Here is a 26,472-nt window from a genome sequence, read left to right on the forward strand (position 1 = left end):
TCTGCTTGAATTGGTTTTCAAAATAGATTGATTATGCAGGTACATTAAGTTACAAGAATGACAATGTCTTTGGGTTTCTATGGTTACGAATTGCATGAATTATGTGACCCAGATTGAAACATAAGCAAATTAACTCATGGAATATGCACGATTAATCATTTGCTTTGCCTTATTCTATGATCAGATCAAAGACTAAAGCAAAAGTGTAATGTACTTATTGTGGTAACCATTTCTTTTTAGAAGCCAGATTGTCTCTCAAATTCAAATTAATGGCTGAATTGAATGTCTTAAAACAAAAATCCTGAGAGATATCACCATCATTCAGTTGCATTTATCAAAAGAATTTCATTGCACGTCTCTATCTATGTCTTAATAATGCACTATAAACAACCAAGATGTGATATTTTTCTAAAAAATATTGTTATAGATGAATGATCACATTTTCACTAAAAAGTTGAATTCAACCATTAGTCAATTAGTAAATTATGTCAAAAGACTGATGTTTGACAAGCGCTTGTAGAAGTGTTGGTACATTTGAGCGACAACATGAATTTAATGGATGTTAACATGGCAAGCTAGGCGTCAATTCACGTACGTGAGAGAATAATAGAGTCAACTGTTAACATGTTTAACTATATTATGGTGATATTGATAGTCCTCATTTTTCATATCATGACCCAGCACTAGTATGTGAGGCTGACCTCCGATTTGAAAATTGCGAAACTAATTTTTGTAAATAACTTTATCGGGGATCATAGAATTTTGAAATGGTGTGTAATTGTAATCCTTCCTATGTGATGCGATCAAGCAAAATTAGTCTGAACTCGGCAATCCTAGTTTTGAGATATGCCAATAGGAACAAATATGCCACAAGAGCCATTTATTATAATAATGATGTTCGAAACCTGTTCTATCAGACCCTTTAAACGTTGTTTATTACGGAAAGGTGTATTGGAAGCTTTTTGTTTATAAAATATTTTGCAAGTGACTAGTTGACACAATAAGAAATTTGAAGTTGTTCGCTCGTAGCGAGCCACAATTACCGAGCCACAATTATTTTATTTTATCCAAACTATTCACGGATTCATATGGCAAATCATTGTACTTCACTGAAGATATCCCGAATAAAATTACGCAATGTTTCATTATGTAAAAACGCACCATTCCTAAACATTTGAGGATTATTATCTATATATAAGAGTAAAGATTGACGAAATGTGTATTGTATTAGGTCCATGTAGGTCTATGTTGTTTTGATAAATTGAATTGTAGATAAGTTAAGAAAAATTATCTCCGAAAGATTGAAGCGAAATAGATCATCTGTAATGTACATGCGTCATCATATGTTGGCCAATTATGTGCGCTCACGTTCTATAAAAATAGCTGTTCCCTTTTAACCATTTGTTTGTTTGTTTATTTGTTACAAGCGTGTTGTTGAATGAGAAATGACAAATCATCGTATATTACTGCTAGCCTGCATGGTGAAGGAGTCACTTACAGGAAAACCTATAAAATGCACAAGAAATGTAAATAAATCTGTACATAAACAACGTGGCAGATACTTTGTTTTGTTTGATGTGGGAAATAGGTTTTATGCTCCCAAGTAAAACGGCTGTATCCACAAGTAATAACATAGCAGATACTCGTACTGTACCGGGGGAGGCTGACAACTTGATGTGCTACATGGTCGAGTAGTAAATTTCATTCAAAAAACTCGTCCAGATGCGTCACGGGATTTTGCGATATGGGCTATCAAGTGTGCATCTGAGGTGGCAGCAACAGGACACTGGTAGTATTGAAATAACTATAATATTTGGCTGTGTCACTATGACAAACAACGGCAAGGACTTGACAAATAAACAGTTGCGTAGCATCATAGGGACACAACGGCTAATGTCCCCTTCCAACAAACATGTGAATATTGTCTTTAAACACTGCCGAAAACGACCGTTGACCCTTAACCAGGCTACGTGATCCTAAACCAAATCAGATGATTCACGTTACGCCAATAATTTTATCCTTCCTAGAAAAGGTCCTCTGTAAAATAAACTGCGAAATTCCGAGTTTAATATCCTTTTACACTACAAGACTCCTATTGTGTCCGCCTGCACAGGTACACCGTCGCCAATGTACTTGGCTGGTACTGTGCAGTCCCATCGCAGTACCAGTGCAAAAATGAAGCATACATTTGTCAGATGCATTGTATTAACAGATTACATTAGTAACTTTCTTCACGCCTTTGTCACCAGTCTGCCTTTTTTTTAAATCTGACGTGCACTTTTACTCAGGCAAGTGAAAAACAAATGCTGAAGACTTTTTCTCAGATCATCAGTTGTATCCATATAATTTGTTCACATATTCTTTTGCACAGCGCTTATAGCGTTAATGTCTTTATATTATTAGATTAGGTAGATTAGATTATGATGCCTGTATATAACTGCATGAAAAAGCGCAATAATTGTAACATCGGAAAAAATACAGCAACATGTTATACTTGCTATTTAATAGTAAGAATTTGAAGCGATATTATATGATATTTATTTGATTAGAATCTTAGTTACAAATACTGTCGATTGCTAAGAGAAATATGGAACACTTTTTGGGGCCCCATGGCCCGGGTCTATCTGGCCCAATGGTAAATCCGGCCCTCTATGATGCTCTATTTGAAACAAGTTTTGAATTGACGGTGTGAGCAAACATGTGAAATTGGGCATCGAAAAGAAGATGATAATTGAGTAATAAACATAAGCATTAGCACGTTCTTTTTTCAAGTACAAGGAAAGTACAAGGAAAGTGGATGTGGGCAGTTTCCTCAGGGGGATATATCGCTATTAAATAGAAAACCATGAAGTGCTAAGGAAACTATACAGAAACTACCTGATTACACACAAAATACCACATGAGACACAGTCTTCGGATCGTAATGGACTGTGGCATCATAACATCGATCTAGGGGTGACACTAACTTCACGGTGTTTCTATTACCAACGAGCTCCAACACCCCCGGGGGGGGGGGTACTCAGTACAAATGACCATACGGGGACGTGCCGCAAACATGGGTAGCATTTTCAGCCTTCTGGTATATCAATGACCTCCTTTTCAAAGCCTATTTTGGTATCATACTGCAGTTACTGTCCGTTTTCCTATACACAATACACAGTGCTCTTTCCCATTGACGCGTGACCTTTACAAATAGCCCTACGTTAACAGTATGGGGATATGACTAGTTAACGTCGCTGTGTGAAAAATAACCGGCCAATATTAAAAGTACTCTTCTAAAGTTCTAGAAAATATAGTTTTTAACATGTCCTAAATTTTTAGCTAATTTAGATGTTTGGAAATATTCGTACTTTGGTGTTTTAGTTAATGTTATAGGTAATAGTACATTGCCTAGTTAACGTCGCTGTGTGAAAAATAACCGGCCAATATTAAAAGTACTCTTCTAAAATTCTAGACAATATAGTTTTTGTAACATGTCCTAAATTTTTAGCAAATTTAGATGTTTGGAAATACTCGTACTTTGGTGTTTTAGGAAGGATATGTAAACGACAGATAACACCAAAAATATGAAGAAATTATTTCTAAACCGTGTTAAGTCAAAAATCATTATGTTGCTCATTTTCAAGAATGCTGGTTTACAAAAAGCACGACATTGTCTGATTTCGTGAACAAAGCCACACATAACATTGTTTCCTTTCGTTTCCTTTATAATCGGTTACCCAACTGAAGCTATGAATACCAGTTTTATTGCGATATCGCACATGAAAACAGTCACTTGTGCACAACCAGAGAAGATCCGATTTAATCAGTTGAGCTGTTTCAATGAGTGTTATCTTGGTTTAATAGCTTTTAATGGGGTTAAGTCCTGCAAAGGTCGAGATGAATTCTACTGTAGACATGACTGCATCATGTATGAATGGGTCCTTTTTCAAAATTTTCTCAATTTTTTCGGAAAACAGCCCAATTTTTCCTTAATCTAGCTAATTTTGCCATTTTGGGAAAATTTGTAAAAACTAAGACAATTTTGGTTAAATTCGGCCGAAAATTTCGACTTTTGGTATATCAATGGGTCCAAATTTCTTGAAAAATTGGTATATTTATGGGTCCACTTCCAAAATCTCAGCGGCACGTCCCTACCAAAACCAAACTTGAGTACCCCCCGGGTCCAACACAAACCTATGGCAAATTAGGCTGGTTTCCCAGCGATAAATTGAGGTAAGCTATCGATCGGTTGTGAATAATTTAAAATAGCGATCCCTCAAACTATAGGATTAAGGTTGTCAATGAAAGCTGGTGCAAGATTAATAAAGTTCATTGAGTATCGCACCCCAAACGTTCTCAGCACAAAGACCTTTCACCGCTGACATGACCTTGCAGTCCCCATGATTCGCAGTATCACGCTCGCCGTTGTGTCCTCATGTGAAAACAAATATATTTACACAAGGTTTATTACCACAATAATTACCGGCCTAAGCTGTTTGTTTCTAAAAGCATGTGATCATTACTCGCATTGCAATTTGATTCGTTCATTTACTACATCGCGTAATAAATTGAAGCCCTCAAACGAACTCGGCACATACAATGGGTAATGTTACTAACAATAGGGCACATACTAATTAGGGAGTGTCGCCTCCAGTAATTCCTCCATGCTATCTATCTTATATCAAACGTGAAACTGTTTAGTGTAATCATGGTAATCGGGAATACACGATCCAATATTATTAACAAATGTATTCATGCTAAATGTAAATATATCAAAGAGAAGTGACTGTATGAAGGTAGTTAATTTTGTTCTTGTCGTCGTTGATGAAATTGAACTGTTTTTGCAGACAATCAGAATCCTCAGAAATCGGATTAAGGCATTAAAACCTTATTTAACATAGGTGTATGTACCCGTGTTCAGTCACTTTTCTGCCCGATAATGGGTGTTAGAACGTTGCTGATCGGAACTGACGGTGAAGTGTTTTGCCCTCTGCTGTATCTGCTCCAGTGCTAGCAGCTAATTATAAATGTTGTTTCTCCATCTGGGATAAAAAAAACCCTGAACAACGATGGACTAGTAAAACTGAGTTGACATTCAGTCGCCGAGCAAAGAGCGTTTTGACCTTTGACCAATGAAGCAGCGCGCGTTCGTTCCCCAACGTGACAAAGAGCGTTATTCACGCTTTTGGTCAAAATTAATCACTCGTCGGTCATCAGCCACTGTGAATTCAGCTTTCTTCACTGACAGAATACGACTGCAATTTTCATCACAACAGAGTGGACAAAAAAATCTTTTTAGACCATCTTCACTGTATGGTACGTATCCAAGGGATAAAACCGGTTAAAAATGGCATCAAAGTGAATGGTAACTTTATCCGTAACCATGGTAAGGCCATAAGGAGTCAAGTGCTGAAGACATATTCCTACATTTGATAATTGTCCAAATCTCATTCCACCTCAGTTCCACGACCATTTTGAAGCCATCATAAAAATGTGCATTTATATGAGACGAAATGTTCCTCACATTTAGTCATCTTTTTTGAATTTCTATGTTTTTATGATGAATAGGGTTATTCCAGCTGAAATCCATACACCCTCTATGGAAGACATGCCCTCAATCTTCCATACAGGAAGTGCTTATTTCAAATGGGGTTATCTGAATGCGTGACTCCATTTGAAATCTACACTCCCTGTGTGTGAGATTAAGGTCATGTCTCCCATAGGGGTATATGGATTTCAACTGGAATAGCTCGTTTCATGGACGTGTGCAACTCTTTACGTGTCATGTTACACCATTGAATCCGGTGTCTCCAGCATAATTCTGTAAATCGCATGGGCATATCCGGACTGGAGACGAAAGAGCCACCGAAATAATGGCGTGAACGCCTGAATAGTGCTCACTTCTAATATTATTTTCAATAGTTTCAAATGACAGCTCTCTGCCTAGAAACATTGTGTTCTATCTACTATCCACATAAAGAAATGCCCAATTTTGTCTATATAACTGTACAGTTTGAAATATGACGTACTTTGCACAACCTTGTTGGACTATAATTTGGCCAGAGTGATAGCCGAGTCACGTAAGTAACTTTCAGGTGTAACGCGAAACCATGAAGTTATCATACTTGCATCATTTTCTAGGTTAGAATAAGGGTTTATCAATATTACATGGTCAAACGATTAGGAGACAGTTGGCCTCTTTGCATTAAGTACTGTCTTGTCTTGAAACATAATTTGAAGCACAGCCTAGAGGGGTCGAAGTAGATTTCAGCGTGAAATATTCAATGCCAGACAATAGGTTTGCTCTATGGACTAATAATAACTAATAATGATAATAAACATTTAAAACGCGCTCTCTGTGTAATACAGTGGCTATACAATTCAAGCAAAATACAATTATAAAAACATTAAGCAGAGATATACCACAAGAAAATATTTAAGGAGACCATACATCGAGATAAAACAAAGCTGAAAATATATTTAAAACATCATAATTGCATATATAAATCATAACTGAGTCACGTGGGCAACTTGCAGATGTAAAAGAAACCATAAAGGTATCACACGTTCAGCATTTTCTAGGTTAGAATATGGGTTTATCAATATTACATGGTCAAACGATTAGAAGACAGTTGGCCTCTTTGCATTAAGTATTGTCTTGTCTTGAAACACAATTTGAAGCACAGCCTGCAGGGGCCGAAGTAGATTTTTGCGCGAATTATCCAATGCTAGACGATAGGTTTGCTCTGTGGACTAATAATAATAATAATAATAATAATAATAATAATAAACATTTAAAAAGTGCTCTCTGTGCAGTACAGTAGCTATACCAGTAAAATACAATCATAAAAACATTAAGCAGAAATATACCATGAGAAAATATCTTTTAGAAGACCATACATCAAAATAGGACAAGCTAAAATTACATTTAAAGCATCATATGGGACTGGACACTACGAATGAGCCATAATATCGGCAAATTGTATTCTGAGTTACAGTGTCAATCTCATCAAACACTGTGTAAGTGCCGATTAGGCCTACATGATTTTGTTTCTAAGAAGATTTTGGCAATTTAATAGGTCATCTCATTTTCCCCCCTCTGGTCAGTCATGATAAAGTATTTGTCTCCCTCTATTGATATCTGTAGGCATTCATTGGTCAGTTGTATTGATTATGTTAATTAGTAGCAAAGATGGAGTAACTACTAGATGTTGTGCTATGGGAGATCACTGTTTTTCAACCTCTTTAAACCAAGATTCATATATATTTGAGGGATGAACATGTATGGCAGAGTAAAGGAGAATAAACAAGAATTGTTGTATAGTAAGTTTACAGAGTTGTCATCTGTGTCATCTATAGCCAGAAGGAGTCTTTAGAAGTGAGTTAGTAAACATAAGTTCCTAGCATAACACTATACGGTGAAATGGAAGTCCTAACATTAAGCCATCAAGAAAGTTGGACCTACATTTAGTTGAAAAACATTTTAATTCATCGTAGACAGTTACTCAGAGAAGAACTATATAGTGTAGTAAAGATTTCTGTAAAGGAAATAATTCTGCAAGTCCCGCTACTCATCCAAGAAGACAAGGTATTTGGTCTGTAGTTCTACTAAGAATAGGCTTTCAGGACAAAGGCTTTGTCAATTGGCTTTGTCCTCAAGTGCCACATATGCAGCATCCATGAGTCATAGTATAGAGGGCGCTACAACAACCTACCAGTAGGCTCAGAAGTAGGTCCAGAGGGTGTCGGACACAGATTATTGAATTCAAGTCAATTGAGGATTATTTAAAGAACACTAGTCTTGCAAAATTAATTAAAGAGCTACTCTTGGAAAGGAGAAGTAATAACATCATGGACCCATCAAAACAGACCAGTACCACTACCACCAAACTAAGGTCCAGTAGTCGTGTGCCCATACCCACTCAGGCTGCAAAAAGTGAACAGCAAAGAAAATTAAAGTTGGCAAGATCCACAGCATGTGGAAAGGTAACTGGAAAAACCAACGAGATTAAAGCATTGCACCCTTCCGCAACTACAAAGGACACTATAGAGACCCTGGAAAGTAAAATCAAAGAATGGGATCAAACTCTAGCCAATCTGACAACTGCACACAAAGCGTATGTTGCCACCCTTACAGAAGAAGAGCTTCATGACGACATAGAGACATGGGCAGCCCCCATATTTAATGGCTTTGACGCAGCTAGGAAAGAGATGGAAAGGCGGGTATGGCAGTTAGGACAACAGGACGAGAGTATCGAACCTAGCGACAGTATTTCACAGGTTAGTTCACCTTCCTCGAAGAAATACCTCTCTGATAGACGGAGTTCCTGCCGTAGCCATACTTCTCTGGTACCAGACGTCAAGTCAAGTGATGGTGCATCACGAGTCAGCTTGTCATCATCAAAGGTGTCGCGCTCCAATAGTCGTGCTTCATCTCGTAGCAGCATTTCACTGGCAAGAGCAGATGCTGCTGCTAAGAAGGCAGAGTTGCTAGCAAGGGCAGCAGCTTTGAAAAAGAAACAAGCTCTCGATGAAAAGTCGTTAAAGTTAAAGCAACAGCGAAGAGAGCAGGAGATGAAGAGGAAAGAGGAACAGATAAGATTAGAGAGGCAGCAAGAAGAAGATGAAATGAAGAGACAAGAAGAAGAGGATTGTTTACGATGTGAGCAGGAGCAGCTAGAAGTAGAAACGGAGATAGCTGTCGCAGATGCTCGCCTACGTGCATTTGATCAAGATGAAGTGAGTGATCTGGTAGGCAAGATGGAGGTTGACGATCACCCAGAAAAGAGCTTTCTGAGACCGTCGATAAACCCGTACGCAACTGAGTTTAATTATAACACCAAGCTGGATGCCCAACAATCTGTGACGTCAACATGGCAAGCCCCCACCCATCAGAGCAAGGTACCAATATGGATGCCCCCAGAGCCACAATCAGCTGTTGCTGGTCATCACCAAACCACATCAGATGCCTTGGAAATTATGAAACAACATGATAGCTTGACAAAGCTGCTCATCGAAGCGCAAATAAAATCTTCCTTGCCTCAACGGGCTATTCCAGTCTTCAATGGCGACCCACTAGAGTACATGACATGGTTGTCTTTATTTACCCATGGCGTTGAAGACCGATGTACCAGCTCAAAGGATAGGCTGTTCTACCTCGAGCAATTCACCGGAGGAGAGGTGAATAGATTAGTGCGCAGCTTCATGAAGAAGGAGCCAGAAGCAGCATATAAAGAGGCTAAGGAGATGATTGCAGCACGATATGGCAATAAGTACAAGCTGTCTGACGCCTTTATGAGCAGAGCAGAAAAACTTGCTGAAGTGAAGTCTGAGGATGTGGCTGCATTAAACAGCATGTCATTGTTCCTCATCGAATGTCAAAACTTGATGCTGGAACCAAGTTATATGGACGTGTTGAACCATCCCAGACATATTCAAATGCTGGTGGCTAAGCTTCCATATAAGCTACGAGAAAGGTGGCGTACCGTCACAGACACAATACAAGAGGAAAAGAAGCAAGCGGTTACATTTGACGACCTAGTGAAATTTGTGACAAAACAAGCAAGGATAGCAGCCAATCCAGTCTATGGCAATATAAGAGATGCAAAGGATGCTGAAAAGAGTAAGCCTGTTCCAAGAGCTACAATACGAAGAAGGGCTTTTGCATCTGCGGTTGAGAGAAAGGATGAGCTGACTACTACCAAAGGAAACTCATGTATGTTTTGTCATAAGGACAATCATGCACTTGACAGCTGCTATAAACTGAAGAACCAACCGATCAAAGAAAGACTGTCTTATCTAAAGAAGTTTGGGCTATGTTTCGGATGTTTGAAACGAGCAACGCACATACGCAAGGATTGCACGAACAAGCTTACATGCACAGTGTGCAAGCGGCATCATCCTACAGTCTTACATGAAGATCAGTCACCAAAGCACCCACTACGTCAGGCAGATTCTGCGAACAGCAAAACTACATGTGGTTTAACTGGGGCCGGTACTTCTGGATGTCTCCCTGCCATAATACCAGTACAAGTAAGGGCCAAAGACTCAGGTATGGTGATAAAGACATATGCATTTTTGGATGACGGCAGCAACGCAGTGTTCTGCACACTCGATCTGCAAAGAAAACTGCGCACCAAAGGGAAGACGACACACCTTACTGTCGAAACCATCAACCAGACCAAGGTTACAAACAGCAACCGGCTGATGAACTTGGAAGTTCTCGATGTGCACGGTGACAATGTTATACCGTTGCCTGAAGTGTTCACTCAGACTGGAATTCCAGCCAGCAAGGATGACGTACTTACACAAGAGAATTTGAAGAAATGGCCATATTTACATGAAGTTATCATTCCTGCCATTGAAGCCACAGAAGTAGGCCTACTTATAGGTAACAACGTGCCGAAAGCGATGGAGCCATTGCAAGTCATCAACAGTCAAGGAGATGGTCCGTTTGCCTGCAGAACCTCTCTAGGATGGGTTGTACATGGCGTCCCTAACGCCAATAGCCAAAGAAATGTGTCGGTAAATAGGGTGATTGTTCATGAACAAATGGATCATGACCTCATCAACTTGTACAATCATGAGTTTAGTGAACGTCTTCCCGATGACAATCCACAAAGATCAAAGGAGGATCAAAGGTTCCTCAACATGGTTTCCAGCACCACAAGTCATCTTAACAAACATTATGAGATAGGTCTACCATTAAGAACTAAGGTGTCGCTGCCTAACAACAGACCGTTAGCAGAACAGCGCACTGCCCATCTGAAAAGGAAACTACAGAGGGGAGAAGACTTCAGAAATGAATATCATGCGTTCATGAATGACATGCTGGATAAAGGATATGCAGAGGTGGTTCCTGAAGCTGAGAGAGAAAGGTCAGATGGCAAAGTATGGTACATACCTCATCATGGTGTTATGCATCCACAGAAAAATAAACTTCGCGTCGTTTTCGACTGTGCAGCCAGCTACAAGGGTAGGTCACTGAACAATGAACTACTTCAAGGACCTGATTTGACCAGCAGTCTCGTAGGAGTTCTACTCAGATTTAGAGAGCATCCAGTAGCATTAATGGCTGATGTCGAGGCAATGTATTACCAGGTACGTGTTCCTAAGTCTGATCGTGACTTGCTGAGATTTTTGTGGTGGCCTGATGGAGACATCAACATGCCGTTGCAGGAATACAGAATGAATGTCCATGTATTTGGTGCCACTTCTTCACCAGCATGTGCTAACTTTGCTCTACGGCAAACTGCTGAGGATGGACAGAATCGATACAGTCAGGAGGTATGTGACACCATACGCAGTAACTTCTATGTGGACGATTGTCTAAAGTCTATCGCAGATGAGAGTGAAGCTATTCAGCATGCTCATGAGCTAACAAAGTTATGCAGTGAAGGTGGCTTCCGACTCACTAAATGGATGAGCAACAAAAGAAATGTGTTGGAGTCTATACCGTTGACAGAGAGAGCGAAGGAAGTCAAATCATGATTTAGCCACGGACAGCTTACCAACAGAAAGAGCCCTTGGTGTTTTGTGGAACGCACAGTCTGATTCTTTCGGATTCAAGATCAACATCAAGCAGAAGCCACCAACACGTAGAGGTATTTTAAGCATGGTGAGTTCAATATACGACCCACTAGGTTTCATATCGCCATGTACGTTGCCTGCAAAAATACTGATGCAAGATCTTTGCAGATTACAACTGTCATGGGATGAGGAAATACCTGCTACTCAACGTGCGAAATGGCAAGAATGGTTGGAAGAATTGCCGCAATTAAAGGCTTTTAACCTACCTCGATGTGTAAAGCCAGCAGGATTTATTCCAGTGTCAACCCAACTTCACCATTTCAGCGATGCTAGTGAAGTGGGTTACGGAGCTGCAAGTTATCTGCGACTGGTTAATCAAGATGGAGGTGTTCATTGCAACATAGTCATGGGTAAAGCTAGAGTCGCTCCATTGAAACAAATTTCAATCCCAAGATTGGAGTTGACTGCAGCTACTGTTTCTGTTCGGGTTGATAGAATGCTAAGAAGAGAGTTGAATGTAGATGACAGCTGCAAATCTTTCTTCTGGACGGATAGTACATCAGTGCTTCGTTACATACAGAATGAGAGAACACGATTCCACACTTTCGTTGCCAATCGAGTTGCAGTGATTTCTGAAGGTTCAGAACCTGAGCAGTGGAAATATATACCGACTGCATCCAATCCAGCAGACGACTGCTCTAGGGGCCTTTCCATACGCAATTTCATGAAATGTGACAGATGGTTGAAAGGACCGGCTTTCCTAAGTACACCAGAAGCTGAATGGCCTGACTTCACAAAGGCAAAAATTTCTCCAGTGTGTTTGAATGCTGACCCTGAGGTGAAGGTAGCAGTGAATGTGATGCACTCAATGGAGTCACAGGATACCATAGATAGTCTACTGAATCACTACTCCAGCTTTCATGCTCTCAAGAAGGCAGTTGCATGGATCATCAAAACAAAGGAAATCCTGAGGCAACGCAGCAAGTTGAAAAGAGTTGATGAAGGTGTTGCAAGTCAGAGTAAAGTGACAGGTGAAGATGATGATGAAAAGAGTAAGGGCAATAAAGAAGTGAAGAGAGGAAAGAAAATTGAAAAGGAAGTTGGAGATAACAAAGAAGAGGAAAGTAGAAATGATAAACTTTCTACCAATGACCTCAAAAGAGCTGAAGATGCTATACTGAATTATGTTCAGCAAAAGGAGTTTCCTCAGGAACTCAAGGCTCTGCAAGAATCAGGTGTAGGCTGCAAGACATCCAGTCCCATCTATCGACTGAACCCGATACTCAAAGATGGTTTAATAAGAGTCGGTGGACGTCTCAAGAATGCTGCCATCCCAGATGAAGCAAAGGAGCCTGTGATCTTGCCCAAGAACCATGTCGTGTCTCAACTAGTCATGCAGGATATTCATGAGCGAACAGGCCATGGCGGAAGGAATTACATACTATCTCGGCTTCGCCAAAGATTCTGGGTTGTAAACGCCAACGCTATAGCGAGAAAGATCCTAAATAAGTGTGTAACCTGCAGACGTCTGAGCAGAAAGGTTGAGCATCAGCAAATGGCAGATCTACCTGTGGACCGAGTAACTCCTGACGAGCCACCGTTCACAAGAGTAGGCATGGATTACTTTGGGCCATTCTACGTTAAAGTAGGACGCTCTTCAGCCAAGAGATATGGAGTCATCTTTACGTGTTTGGCAATAAGGGCTGTCCATATAGAGATGGCTGATGCTTTGGACACAAACGCCTGTTTGAATGCCATAAGAAGATTCGTCGCTAGAAGGGGACAGGTGAAATCCATCAGATCAGACAATGGGACAAACCTGGTGGGAGCTGAAAAAGAGCTCCGGAAGGAAATCAGAGCAATGAATCAAGATAAGATCCGAGGTGACTTACTGCAGAAAAACATTACATGGTCTTTCAGCCCACCAAGTGGATCACACCATGGAGGAGTTTGGGAGCGACAGATTAGGTCGGTGAGAAAGGTGCTGTGCTCCATAATGAACCAACAGACTCTCACAGATGATTATCTGCAGACCTTATTCTGCGAGGTGGAAGCCATTATCAATAGCAGACCAATCACAACGGTGTCTGAAGATCCTGGTGATTTGGAAGCGCTTACACCCAATCACTTGCTTCTCATGAAAGTACAGCCACTACTTCCCCCCACCATTGCCTCAAAGGAGGATATGTACGGAAGGCGGCGGTGGAAGCAAGTACAGTACTTAGCGGATCTATTTTGGCGACGATGGACAAAAGAATATTTACCTCTCTTGCAGCAAAGGCAGAAGTGGGTACGGCCACAACGGAACGTCAAGATTGGAGATATTGTACTGGTAGTGGACGACACGCAACCCAGAAACAGCTGGCGGCTAGGCAGGATTATGGAGACGATGCCTGATAGAAAGGGTTGTGTGAGACAGGTAAAACTCAAAACTCAGTCATCTACCTTGGTGAGGCCAATCAGCAAGATTTGTTTATTGCTTGAGGCTGACATTTAAAGATTCCAGTTGATAAGGAGGAACAGTTGGTACTGTTCAAAGGTCATTAGGCTTTACACTTTGGAGTTACGTCTGGAGGGGACAACTATTCGCCACAACTAAAATCTCAACAAATTGAGAATCGCTCATCAACAAAAGACATTTTAAAGAAGTCAATAGAACTTTAATAAGTGACATTGGTATTTTTGAGGCATTATCCGGATCGGAGGAAGGGTTTCCGTTGAATTAGGTACCAATTCAATTGAGACCCCGGATTCTGGTTGAGCATGCCAGTAGAACCTTGGTTCTATTTGAGCATGTTTATTGGGCAACAATGACTTACTAAATACTAATCTATCATCTACACGTCATTTCGCTAGTGTAGGCCTATGTCAACCTTAAGCTAATTTGATATTGTCAGTGTTGTAACTGGGATTACATGAATCAACGGAACTGTCGGAGAGAGAATAGTGTCTACGCCATATCAGTATAAGTTAATTTGTCACGCAGGGAGCTGGGGATCAGTGAGCTTCAGTTTATTCAGTGAGTTTATTTGGCATCGGGCATGACAGATGATATTTTCTACCATTGCCATAGGAAGCAAGTTTGGCATCAGGCATGACAGATGATACTTTTCTACCATTGCCAGAAGATGATGTTTCTGCCTGGAAGGATATGACTGTTACTTACTACTATGCAACATTTCTTGCATATGTGAACTCTGTTATTGCCTTTTGGAATCAAACTAATTCAAAGTGTGAATTCAAATTAAATTCACCTAACTTTTCAAATTAACCACTTTAATTTGGGTGGTAGATATCACTTCAATTTGAGTGGTATGCTTAACTTTCCAGATACGTAAATGACATTGCAACTGACATTGTAACAGGCAAAGATTGGCAAACAAGCTATGAAGATTTGTCACTAAATTTGAACTACCATATAAACTGTTTTATAACAAACTGAACTTGGACCCAAAGACTAAAAGTTTGTGAAAATTAAACTGAGTACGAACAAAGTCTTTATGTGGAAGGTGTAATCACCTTATGTCAGGTTACAGCCAGCAGTAACTTTGGTTGTTAGAAATTAACTAATTTGATATTTATTGGATCTTTTATATAGTCAATGATTTTAGCAACATGACACTTTGCACTACAGTTTTTATTTCAGGCTTATTCTGTTAATTACATTTTTAAATTAGGTTTTGGACATTAGCAATCTGGTTCAGAGAAGTAAAGTGTCTAAATACTATTTTGGTTATGTTCAAAATAGGAAATTTGCAGTTTTGTCAAATATAGGATCCAAAAGTCTACTTTGATCCTGTACAGAGCATACATCATTCGTGTGAAGAGCAGACAAAGTTTTGTACGTGTTTCGTATTATCAAGTTTTAATATGTCTGACAGTAACACAATACACGCATATAACATGCAGCTGATTTAATTTCAGTTTTTTGCGGCTTTTGTTTTTATGTGCCTTTTGTATTTCATGCTGCAAAGTTAGGCTTTACTTTGGACACATCAATTGTTTTTTAGGATTTCAAGAACGTTGATGTTATGGCACATCTATTATAAACATTTGGGTTTTTAAAAAAGGTTGTTACTAAAAGTTCTGGTTCCTATGGAAAAAGCAGCAAAGGATCAAAAGAACAAAGGAATTTTTTGGCATTGTTATTTTCTTAAATTTGTCTTAAAGTTGCGCTTGGTGCACTTTGGGCATGGTTCAAAATTTATTTGCAAATTATCTTTTCCTTTGTGTGTTTGTTTATGATTGTGTTACATTGTATAGTTTGTTTTAGTTATAGTGGTTTTAAAGGTTACTAAACCAAAGAAGTATATTTTGTGTCGAGCATGACTCGTACACCCCTTTGAACTTTATTGGAAGACATTTTGTCTGTTTGGTGCTTAACCTTTTTACTAGCGCTTAGATTTCAATTTAGTGTTTTGTTATAGTTAAGATATTTTGGACATATTGATTAATATTCTCTGAAGTAGGCCATGCTAATTTGCATAATCGGCACAAGTTATATAGTGTTTGGTAATTGTTGCGCTTTAGCTCCTCAATTAGGGGCCGGAATGTAAGTGCCGATTAGGCCTACATGATTTTGTTTCTAAGAAGATTTTGGCAATTTAATAGGTCATCTCATTTCCCCCCTCTGGTCAGTCATGATAAAGTATTTGTCTCCCTCTATTGATATCTGTAGGCATTCATTGGTCAGTTGTATTGATTATGTTAATTAGTAGCAAAGATGGAGTAACTACTAGATGTTGTGCTATGGGAGATCACTGTTTTTCAACCTCTTTAAACCAAGATTCATATATATTTGAGGGATGAACATGTATGGCAGAGTAAAGGAGAATAAACAAGAATTGTTGTATAGTAAGTTTACAGAGTTGTCATCTGTGTCATCTATAGCCAGAAGGAGTCTTTAGAAGTGAGTTAGTAAACATAAGTTCCTAGCATAACACTATACGGTGAAATGGAAGTCCTAACATTAAGCCATCAAGAAAGTTGGACCTACACACTGTTTTAACCAATCAATAATCCTATATATGAAGAGGATAATAAGCTTCTACCTATTTCTATAGAATCCTTAAATAGTTCTTGTCTTTGTTTGCTTTGGCTAAATCCTGTTCAAGTGGTGGATAACAAAGCATTGTATTTTGTCTAGATATGTATAACCAACAATAAACAATGAGAGGACATTCCTGAACCTCGTTGACTTGGGGATGATTTAAAATGATCGCCAATTATGACTGTTTGATATTTATTACCAGAAATGTGGAAAAAGAGACACATGTAGAACCGAAAATGGTGAACACAGTTCAACAAACCATAACCCCGCTTATGGATATCGTTTGAAGTCAAATGATATACCATTTTAAAGCTTATGATACATATTTTCTAAACACGAAATAAAACAAAATTGATTCGTGGTGTCCAGACACATATGACATAAACATGGTATATATAAATCATAACTGAATCACGTGGGCAACTTTCAGATATAAAAGAACCATGAAGGGATCACATGTTCAGGATTTTCTAGGTTAGAATAAGGGTAAGGATCAAGTACAAGGAAAGTGGATGTGGGCAGTTTCCTCAGGGGGATATATCGCTATTAAATATATATAGAAAACCATGAAGTGCTGAGGGAAGTACTACCTGATTTACACACAAAACATCACATTCGGATCGTAATGGTCTGTGGTATCATACCATCGATCAAGGTTTGACACTAACTTCGCGGTGTTTCTATTACCAACGAGCTCCAACACAAACCTATGGCAAAATCGGCTGGTTTGCCAGCAAGAAATTGAGGCAAGCTATCGATCGTTGTGAATATTTAAAATATCGGTCCTTTAAGGTGGTACTACACCCCTTGATAAATCTGTGATTCTTTTTGCATTTTTCTCAAAAACTAATAAAACACTGGAAACAAAAGTTACGAATATTATAGGGGCAAAGAATCCAGTTACTACACTGAAATTTCAGTGACTCAAGACAAGTAGTTACTGATTTATTGATCAAATATTGATTTTCCCTCATTTTTGACTGTAACTCCACAACTGTTGTCTGTGCTGAAATAAAAATTTTCAGTGCAGTAGTTGTAATCCTTGCCCCTATAATATACATATCTTACTTGAGAAAAATGCAAAAATAGGCACAAAATTGGCCAGGGGTGTAGTTCCACCTTAAACTGGGATTAAGGTTATCAATGAAAGCTGGTGCAAGTTCATTGAGTCTGTAGATCATCCCAAACATTCTCAGCACAAAGACCTTTCACCGCTGACATGACCTTGCAGTCCCCATGATTCGCAGTATCACGTTCGATTGTGTTGTGTCCTCGTGTGAAAACTATAATTTGACCAGAGTGATAGCCGTGTCACGTGAGCAACTTTCAGGTGTAACAAGAAACCATAAAGTTATCACACTTGCATCATTTTCTAGGTTAGAATAAGCGTTTATCAATATTACATGGTCAAACGATTAGAAGACAGTTGGCCTCTTTGCATTAAGTACTGCCTTGTCTTGAAACATTATTTGAAGCACAGTCTGCAGGGGCCGAAGTAGATTTCAGCGCGAACTATTCAATGCCAGACAATAGGTTTGCTCTATGGACTAATAATAATAATAATAAACATTTACAAAGCGCTCTCTGTGCAGTACAGTAGCTATACCAGCAAAATACAATCATAAAAATATTAAGCAGAAATATACCATGCGAAAATATTTTAGGAGACCATACATCGAAATAGGACAAAGCTAAAAATACATGCAAAACATCATAATGACATAAAACATTGCATAAACATTGTGGTAGCCTAGTCATGGGAGCAAGTTTTAGATGTAAAAGAAACCATGAAGGTATCACATGTTCAGCATTTTCTAGGTTAGAATAATGGTTTATCAATATTACATGGTCAAACGATTAGGAGACAGTTGGCCTCTTTGCATTAAGTACTGTCTTGTCTTGAATCACAATTTGAAGCACAGCCTGCAGGGGCCGAAGTAGATTTCAGCGTCAACTATTCAATGCCAGATGATACATTTACCAGATAGGATTTCCCGGTATACATTGGTATAGATGAACATCAAATATACCAATGTTGAAAGTGATATGCGGTATTATTTTGAAGAAGCCACCTATGTGGCCTATGGGTAAAATAAAAAAATATTTTGAAATTAGGAAACTAAAATATCAATACTAGTATTCCACAGGAATCGAGAATATATGTGTGTTACTTTGTGGCATCACTAAATAAGACAAATGATTCACTCTAGTTTTGTAATTGTTAAGACAACCAAATACCTGTAAGCTATTCTAATTATTGTAGTAATTTATCATTATTAAAATACTGATTAATCACGATACGTATACTTTTGCAAATTAATGCTATGATTAACCTCTAAAAATAGAAAATTATGCTTGGCGCACATATCCTTCTTGTATTGTTATTTTTTTAAACATGTTAAACGTGTTTTTGGAATCGAAACAAATCATAAATGAATTTAGGTAAAACAAGTAGACCTATTATTGTATTATTTACCTGGTTTCCCTAAAGGAGTTGCAAGCATTTTGAATAGAAAGAATGAGGTCGCATTAACTTCATCTTTATAAGCAAGTTATACACAATACCTTCACAGCTGAAACAAACCTGTTCTAATTACACCAACCAAAAATAAACCCCGTCTTCTCATATATGTTTACTGGTGAACGCTTCGAGTCGTAATGAACTCTTATTGAGAAATTTCAGGCTTACGCCATCAACGCAACACTTATTAGTACTGAAGAATTTCAACCAAAGACAGCGTACATTGCCTTAGGGCATTTTTACCTACTCTAATGTTGGGAGTGACCTTTTGTTCGTAATTATATTAATTTAACTCCAATTCTGTTATTCCTCCATTACATCATCTAGCCAGTAGGCTTTTTAAATAATAATTCATTGAATATACAAACTCTTTGTCGACTACAATGCATCCATTGGACCTATTGTAATACATTTCCTTATGATCCTCTTCATCAAGACCTATTTTGCTAAGAAAGTGAAGGCTGGTGCTTACAAAGTGAACTTTGATTTTTAAACTTATGAATTATTTAGACTATACACTTATATAATTCCTAGTCGACAACGAGCAATGTAGATCTAAGCAAATGTATGAAATCAATAAGGCAAGAAGAGAGATGTGTGAATCAATATGGAGCTGTTTTCCTCAAGCCGTTGCCATGCTTATCTCAGCTTATGTAGGGTAGTAGTTCGGCTTTCGGCGACATATCAGTTTGGTATAACCCTTTCTCCTCCCGATAAATCTATGAAAGCCGAAACGAGCAGCAAGAGTGTGATACTGTTGGGGTTACGTTTGGATTGGAGAAGTTGTTATAAAAAGGAATTTTGGTTACAATTTTTTCTTCCTTACCTATTGTGTTTCTATTGTCTATATGGTCTATACATATTGCAACACTTACACTCCAAACATGATTATAATTACAAATTACTGTATTTTGTTGTTGTGAGCATCAATTTGGGCTTGAATCATTAGCATAATTAACAAGTTACGCCTGGATTATTTTATACGATGATTAATCATGTCCATGTCGTTTGGCCTCTTAACTTTTAAATCTACTTTCACGCCATTTTGTAATAGCTCTCCAATTATTGCATTGTTTGAGATAATCCTCAGATTTGTGGTCATTTAAAATTCTTTAGGTGTATCACGTTTGGAAATCTCAATCTATATTTTGTCATCCATTTTCAAACTCTACTGTTCATATAGATTGATAAGAAATTATATGCATCACTAGTGCCCTAAAACAGTATGATTATGCAAAACAAAATCTCTGCTTGCTAAAATGATAAATTATCTATATGCCGATGAAAACCGTGCAAGCTCAAAAAAGGAATGCATAATAAATTTTAATATTTCCTTCTTGACTAATAAGATATTCTCAACTATACGGCATCAGCTATCAGGTAGCATGGACTGCCTCCTTGGTTCACTGTGTGCTCAATTTTGAATGCGATTTAATTTCATCAAAGCCACGACCCAAATTGGAACAAGACTTAATATCAGTGATCGCAACGCTCGGAAACTCACATGGGTAGCGCTGCAACGGTGAAAACTAAAAGGATTTTTTTTATTCCAGACTTAATTTTCAATTCAGTAGAGTTTTCTTTGGCAAAGCTTGAAAGTGTATGTTTACTGTATTTAATAACAGTTTTCAATATGCGGAAAGCATGATTGTTATTTCATCCGCAAATTTCACAACAGCCTCTGAATTTGTTTGGTGTTTTAAAGCAGAACACTATTCGTTATTGTTTAATATTCTAGTTTTTTCGCAGTTGAAAAACCTGGTTAATATAATGACATAAAATGTATACACTAAATAGAGACAAATATTAGAGAAATTATTTATCTGTCATTTGCTCAAGTCCTTTTCAAATTGATTATAATCCAATTGAATAGAATTACGATTTATTGGTATTTGAAATCATTGTTGAACTACTTACTCCCTATTCCCAAAAAATACAACGCAAATGTTTTTGGATTAAAAAATATCATGTTCTGCCAAATGAAATTAGCTAAATCCTCATCCTTTAGTTAGTGCTTTCTTACAATTGCAATTACAAATTTCAGATTTGGAACAAGTTAAAGCACAAATTTGACAAATATTGTAAGGAACACTTGAGGTTTTAAAACCTACATTTTGGCCTAAAAATGTGCTTTGATAGGTAGTGTTCAACAGATTTACCACATTCGTCTTGCTATATAACATTGAATTGCGATCTGTTGACCTAATGTAAAACAGTGTTTTTAGGGGGAAGTGTTAGCTTTCGTTCGATACAAAAATTCTGATTGGATGAAGGGAACACATGAGGTTTTGGGAAAACCCAATCACAGATATCTATTTTCCACTAGATCTCACACAGCTCTTATGATGCTATGCACTCATCCATGTAGTATATCGAGGTGGAAACTGCGTAGATTTATTTATAAGAGAATCGTTTTTGTAGTCAAACCTTTTCATATGAATTTACCATAGTGATAGTGGTAAACTTAGTCCCAAAATGAGCTAAAATATTTAATATTACCCAACAAAAGAGTGATATTGTACGCAACAAAAGGGTTGTTCATATGGCACCCAGGTTAACTGTGTTTACTTTTTGTCCTTATATCCGCGTTTGTGTTTTAATACGTTCATTTGTGAGATGTAAGTGCAAATGCACTGTTCACTAGTTCCTTTAATTTGTTTCCACATCAGGTTGGCACAGTGAGCTTAAACAAAAATAAATCACGATCATTACCCACAGATTCAACATCAATTCAGATGACGCACCAGTTCGCTAATACTATAACTTATATATTTCATCGCAGCAAATTAATAATGTAAACAGATTACTTATACTGTCAAAAATATAGGGCGGTTTTTTCGTCGGGAATATTCAGTCAGTAGGTTGTTAGTAAAGCTAAAAACAGCTTGAAATTTCAAGCAAATGTGGTTGGTTGCCATTTGTATCACTTACATAAGCGCAAAAGATGGATCTTTGATTAGCTTGAGCCATTTGGGTGTAAACACACGCGTTAATAGTATGGGGATGAACGAGGGGTTAAACACAACAATAAAGCAATTTAGTGTTCATTGTTTTCTCCTTATCCCAATCTGCATCTTTGTTTGAAACTGATTTTTTTTGGTAATTTTCTTTTTAAATAAAACACTGATGAGCCATTATATAGACTAATATGTAATAAGTAATTATAAAAATATATGCGAATATTTATTTAACGGAGTTACAAAACTGACATTTCCTCACCAAAGTGTGGGAAGTTACTGAATAGATTCATCATGTTTAAAGATAAATATGAAGACTCTGGAAAACAATGGGTAAGTAAGTTAATTTTTTTATTGGGGGGGGGAAGGTTGTTAAGATAAGATGGCCAACCATGCCAATCGCTCCATATTCTTTACAATTAACGCAGGCCTTTGTTCAAAAATTGAAGGACTGGTTTTTATTTCAAAACCATTGCAACAAATTCGTTTATTGGAATTTTCCCAATTAATTGTCTTTGTCATGAACATTTACTTCTCTTTGTGTCCGTACAAAAGGCACAATGTTGACATTATGTAATATTATTGTGTTACGCATGTTGGCTATCTATAGCTATAAGAGTAACAACTTAAACCAAAATACCATTATATCTGGTGGCATAGTTTAAATAACATCCATTCAATATGTCTCCAAAGTGACCTCAAAGTTTGGAGTATAAGTCTTTGTACCCAGTGGATTCTCATGTCATTCTATGAGTGTATAAGCACATTTTGGCTACAGAACTGTGTTCTAACAGACGAGTATGTGTAAGATCGTAGTATATAAACTTCCCTAAACTCGCATGGGAGTATACAATTGCATGTAGCATAATCTATCATAATCTGATTTAGAATGTTCATTGCAAATAGCTGCATGCCCATACATCCTCAAGAGAAAGGCACACCTGAAAAGTTCAATTAGAATTTTAAGATGCGTCTTTCATGGAAAAGTAGTTAGATCGCAACAAAAAAGTTGACATTCAAGGTGCAATATAGAATAAAGCCGAGTCTTCATCTCTAATTTATCCATCCTTGCATATCCCACTCGGTCGTTATTTAACTTTAAGAAGTAAGACAATCAAACAAACGAGATGGTACAAGTGTTGTTACACCAATGGGTAATCCTTGGGAAAGACCCATATAGGTTGGAATAATGTAGACTATAATCTCTTCATTTCATGTCATCATAACAGCCAAACAAGACACATTTATAATATTAACAGTGCCGTCTAAATTGCCTTAGAAATATTAACCTGTTTACGAAATGAAGTACCTGTATCTATTATTACATAGTCTTCTGTTTTGTCACGTGAGTAGGTTTGAGATCCTAGTAGAGGTAGCAACTTACTCTATTATATAAACTTCCCTAAACTCGCATGGGAATAAACAATTGCATGTAGCATAATCTATCATAAGCTGATTTAGAATGTTCATTGAAAATAGCTACATGCCAGACTTCCTGAAGAGAAAGGCACACTTGAAAAGTTCAATTAAGACGCTTAACGCTTTCTTCTTGGAAATTTGGAAAAGCAACAAAAATGGCCCATGCTGGCAAAAAAATGGTCAAGCAACCATTTACTAATCACATTACTAACAAAACAATTCGCATTCAAGGCGTAATAGCATATAGCCAATTCTTGCTCGCTTTACCCTCGCATAGCACACTCTCATTATTGAATTTTAAGAAATAAGACAATGAGACTGTCAAGATAACACAGGTGTTGTTACAGCAATGGATATTTTCGGGGAAGGGGAAAACAATCAGTCTAGGTTTGAATTGTGGATTATAATCTCTTCTTTTGATGTCATGACCGAGATACAAGACACGTGGAATTTATTATGTTAAACTACTCTAAATTATCTTCAGTTGTTTATGCTTGTAAATGAAGTAAACCTGCATGCACCTATTATTACATATTTTCAATACGTATACGGTATACCGTTGCTGATATTAATTTTTTGCTCAATTATAAATTATAAACATGCGAAATAAGTTTGATGATTTCCGTCGATTTTAAGAACCGGGCCGTTCTAAATAGGTCGTCTTAAATCCCTCGTCTAACGAAGGGGGTAGGGTAGATGCAACCCCCAGACTATTCTATTCTATTCTATACAAGTATTTATAAGCGCTCTACAAAGAACACAGCGCTTTACAATGACAAACGTATAGGCTATACTACAGGAAAAATACAAATCAAAGCACAAAATGAAAAAGTGAGCAACAGAAACTCAACATGGCAATAAAAATGTTTTCCAGATACGCTTGAAGCAAGACACAGACTCCGCTTCACGGATCTCCATAGGCACGTTATTCCAAATGCGAGGAGCACCGACAGCAAAGGAAGAATCACCCGCCTTTTTGTGAGCTCTTAGAGTGCGGCGTGAGAGCGGAGTCGGCGTCTAGCACCAAGGGGATCGCTACTTCTTTGTAAACAAATAAGCTCTTCCAAATAAGAAGGAGCTTCACCATGGAGACATTTGTAAATATACAACAGGATCTTATACAGAATTCGCTCATTAACAGGAAGCCAATGCAATTCCTGCAACAAGCCGGCAGAGGGCTGGTCTCGGCCACAACTAAAAACTAACCGTGCGGCCTTGTTTTGGAGACGCTGTAAACGCTTAAGATCTACTGTACGTGCACCCAGCAACAGAGAGTTTGCGTAATCAAGGCACGAGAGGACCAGCCCCCTGACAACATTGTGGCAAGCGTCACGGGTAATGAAGCGACGAATCCTCCATAGGTTCCTTATATGAAAATTTATAGATCTGCAGAGTTAGCTGATTTGGTCAGACATGTTGAGTGGAGAATCAAGAAAAATGCCCAGGTTCTAAACTGTTGCAGAGGGATAAATGCAGACATCACCAAGTCTGAGCTCTAGATTGGCAAGAGTTGGCAAAATGCGGTTGCTAGCAAAAACGATAAACTCGGTCTTGGCTTGTATTAGTGGAGTGTATTTACAACCATACAATCATTGATATTTGAGATACAAGAGCTCAAGCTAGTTTGGGCACGCTGACAGTCACCCTGGATCTTTGGATAAAAATCAAGGTATAGCTGTATGTCGTCAGCATACACATGAAACATAATACCATGATCACGAATGTTATCCCCAATGGGTAGTATACAAAGTAAAACCCAATGGCCCAATAATAGAACCATGAGGAAGAGAATATTGCAACATGTGATCTCTGGAAACTTCATTTTTGATGATAACCTTTGTGGTACGATCACATAAGTAAAATGCAAACCAACGATTTACAGTACCCTCTATGCCAAACCTACATTTGAGTCTTTGTAACAATATGTGGTGATCCACCGTGTCGAATGCTGCCGACATGTCAAGTAACACCATGAAGATAGCCTTACCATTGTCCAGAGACTGCAGAATATCATTCTTCACCTTAAGAAGTGCAGTCCCTGTACTATGGTGTCTCCTATTAAGCAGATTGATATTTCTCACCAAGATGGTTGGTCTCAACATGGTCGGTTCTTGCTGATATGTTTTTAACCTCTTTTATTGAGAAGGTGGAGAATATTAGAAAGAATGTGCACACTGATGTAACTTCTGCTGCAAGTGATGATTCATATACTTCTAGTAACATGCATACAAGTTTATGTACTTTCAAGAAACTCACTGATGATGATCATTATGAAGTTCTCTAGCAAATCCTGCTCATTAGATTCTCTACCATCCTGGTTGGTTAAGGAAAACCTACATACATTGTTGCCAATCATTACTATAATTGAACTCATCACTTGCAACATGCTTATTTCCATCAAGGCTTAAGCGTTCTGTTATAACACCTGTAATCAAGAAGCCTACCCTAGATCAAAACTCGTTGAAAAGTTATCGTCCTGTGGCGAATATTTCATTCCTTTCCAAAATCGTCGAAAAAGCTGCGACATGTCAGGACTGCTCAATTAATTGTCACTATTTTCGAGGTTTTAGTCAACTATGATGTCATTGTGACCTACCTGGGATGTTTGTTCTTTTCTGTATCAATGCAACGAAGAAACCAATACCTATCCATTGGTATCACAGGTATCGAATGTTTCATAGCGAAAATCCAGACAGGGTTGCAACTACTCCCCTCCCTCAGACGTGTTAAATACCTCAGTTAGACGAACGTTAAGTGATGAAGTTTATCAAATAAATCACAATTTTAAATGTCGACAAGTTGAAACCCCTTTAACAAGCTTTCAACCCGAATATTTGATTATATCAACGCTATATATAACGAATATTAACAGGAAAGAAAATCAGGGCAGCCTATTTAGCAAGATGTTTAAAACAAAAGCCGCTATTAGAAAACAAACATTATTAGAGTTTCTGTTTTGTTCCAGATTGCCGTGGTGTATTGTTGATGAAGACAAAAAACCTTTAGAGGCAATC

The 26,472-nt window shown here is 38.0% G+C and overlaps 2 protein-coding genes across 2 annotated transcripts in view; one reads left to right on the plus strand and one right to left on the minus strand.

Moving 5' to 3' along the window:
- The window catches only part of LOC140152833 (metabotropic glycine receptor-like), a 132,636-nt gene that overhangs the window by 76,644 nt on the left and 29,520 nt on the right, over window positions 1–26,472 (minus strand). The gene's annotated exons all lie outside the window — the stretch shown is intronic.
- Window positions 7,834–11,476, plus strand: LOC140151668 (uncharacterized). Its single transcript, XM_072174003.1, has one exon. The coding sequence runs from the start codon at window positions 7,834–7,836 to the stop codon at window positions 11,470–11,472; it is 3,639 nt and encodes a 1,212-aa protein (XP_072030104.1). The 3' UTR covers window positions 11,473–11,476.

The sequence above is a fragment of the Amphiura filiformis genome, chromosome 5 (genome assembly GCF_039555335.1).
Source record: "Amphiura filiformis chromosome 5, Afil_fr2py, whole genome shotgun sequence".
Lineage (NCBI taxonomy): Eukaryota > Metazoa > Echinodermata > Ophiuroidea > Amphilepidida > Amphiuridae > Amphiura > Amphiura filiformis.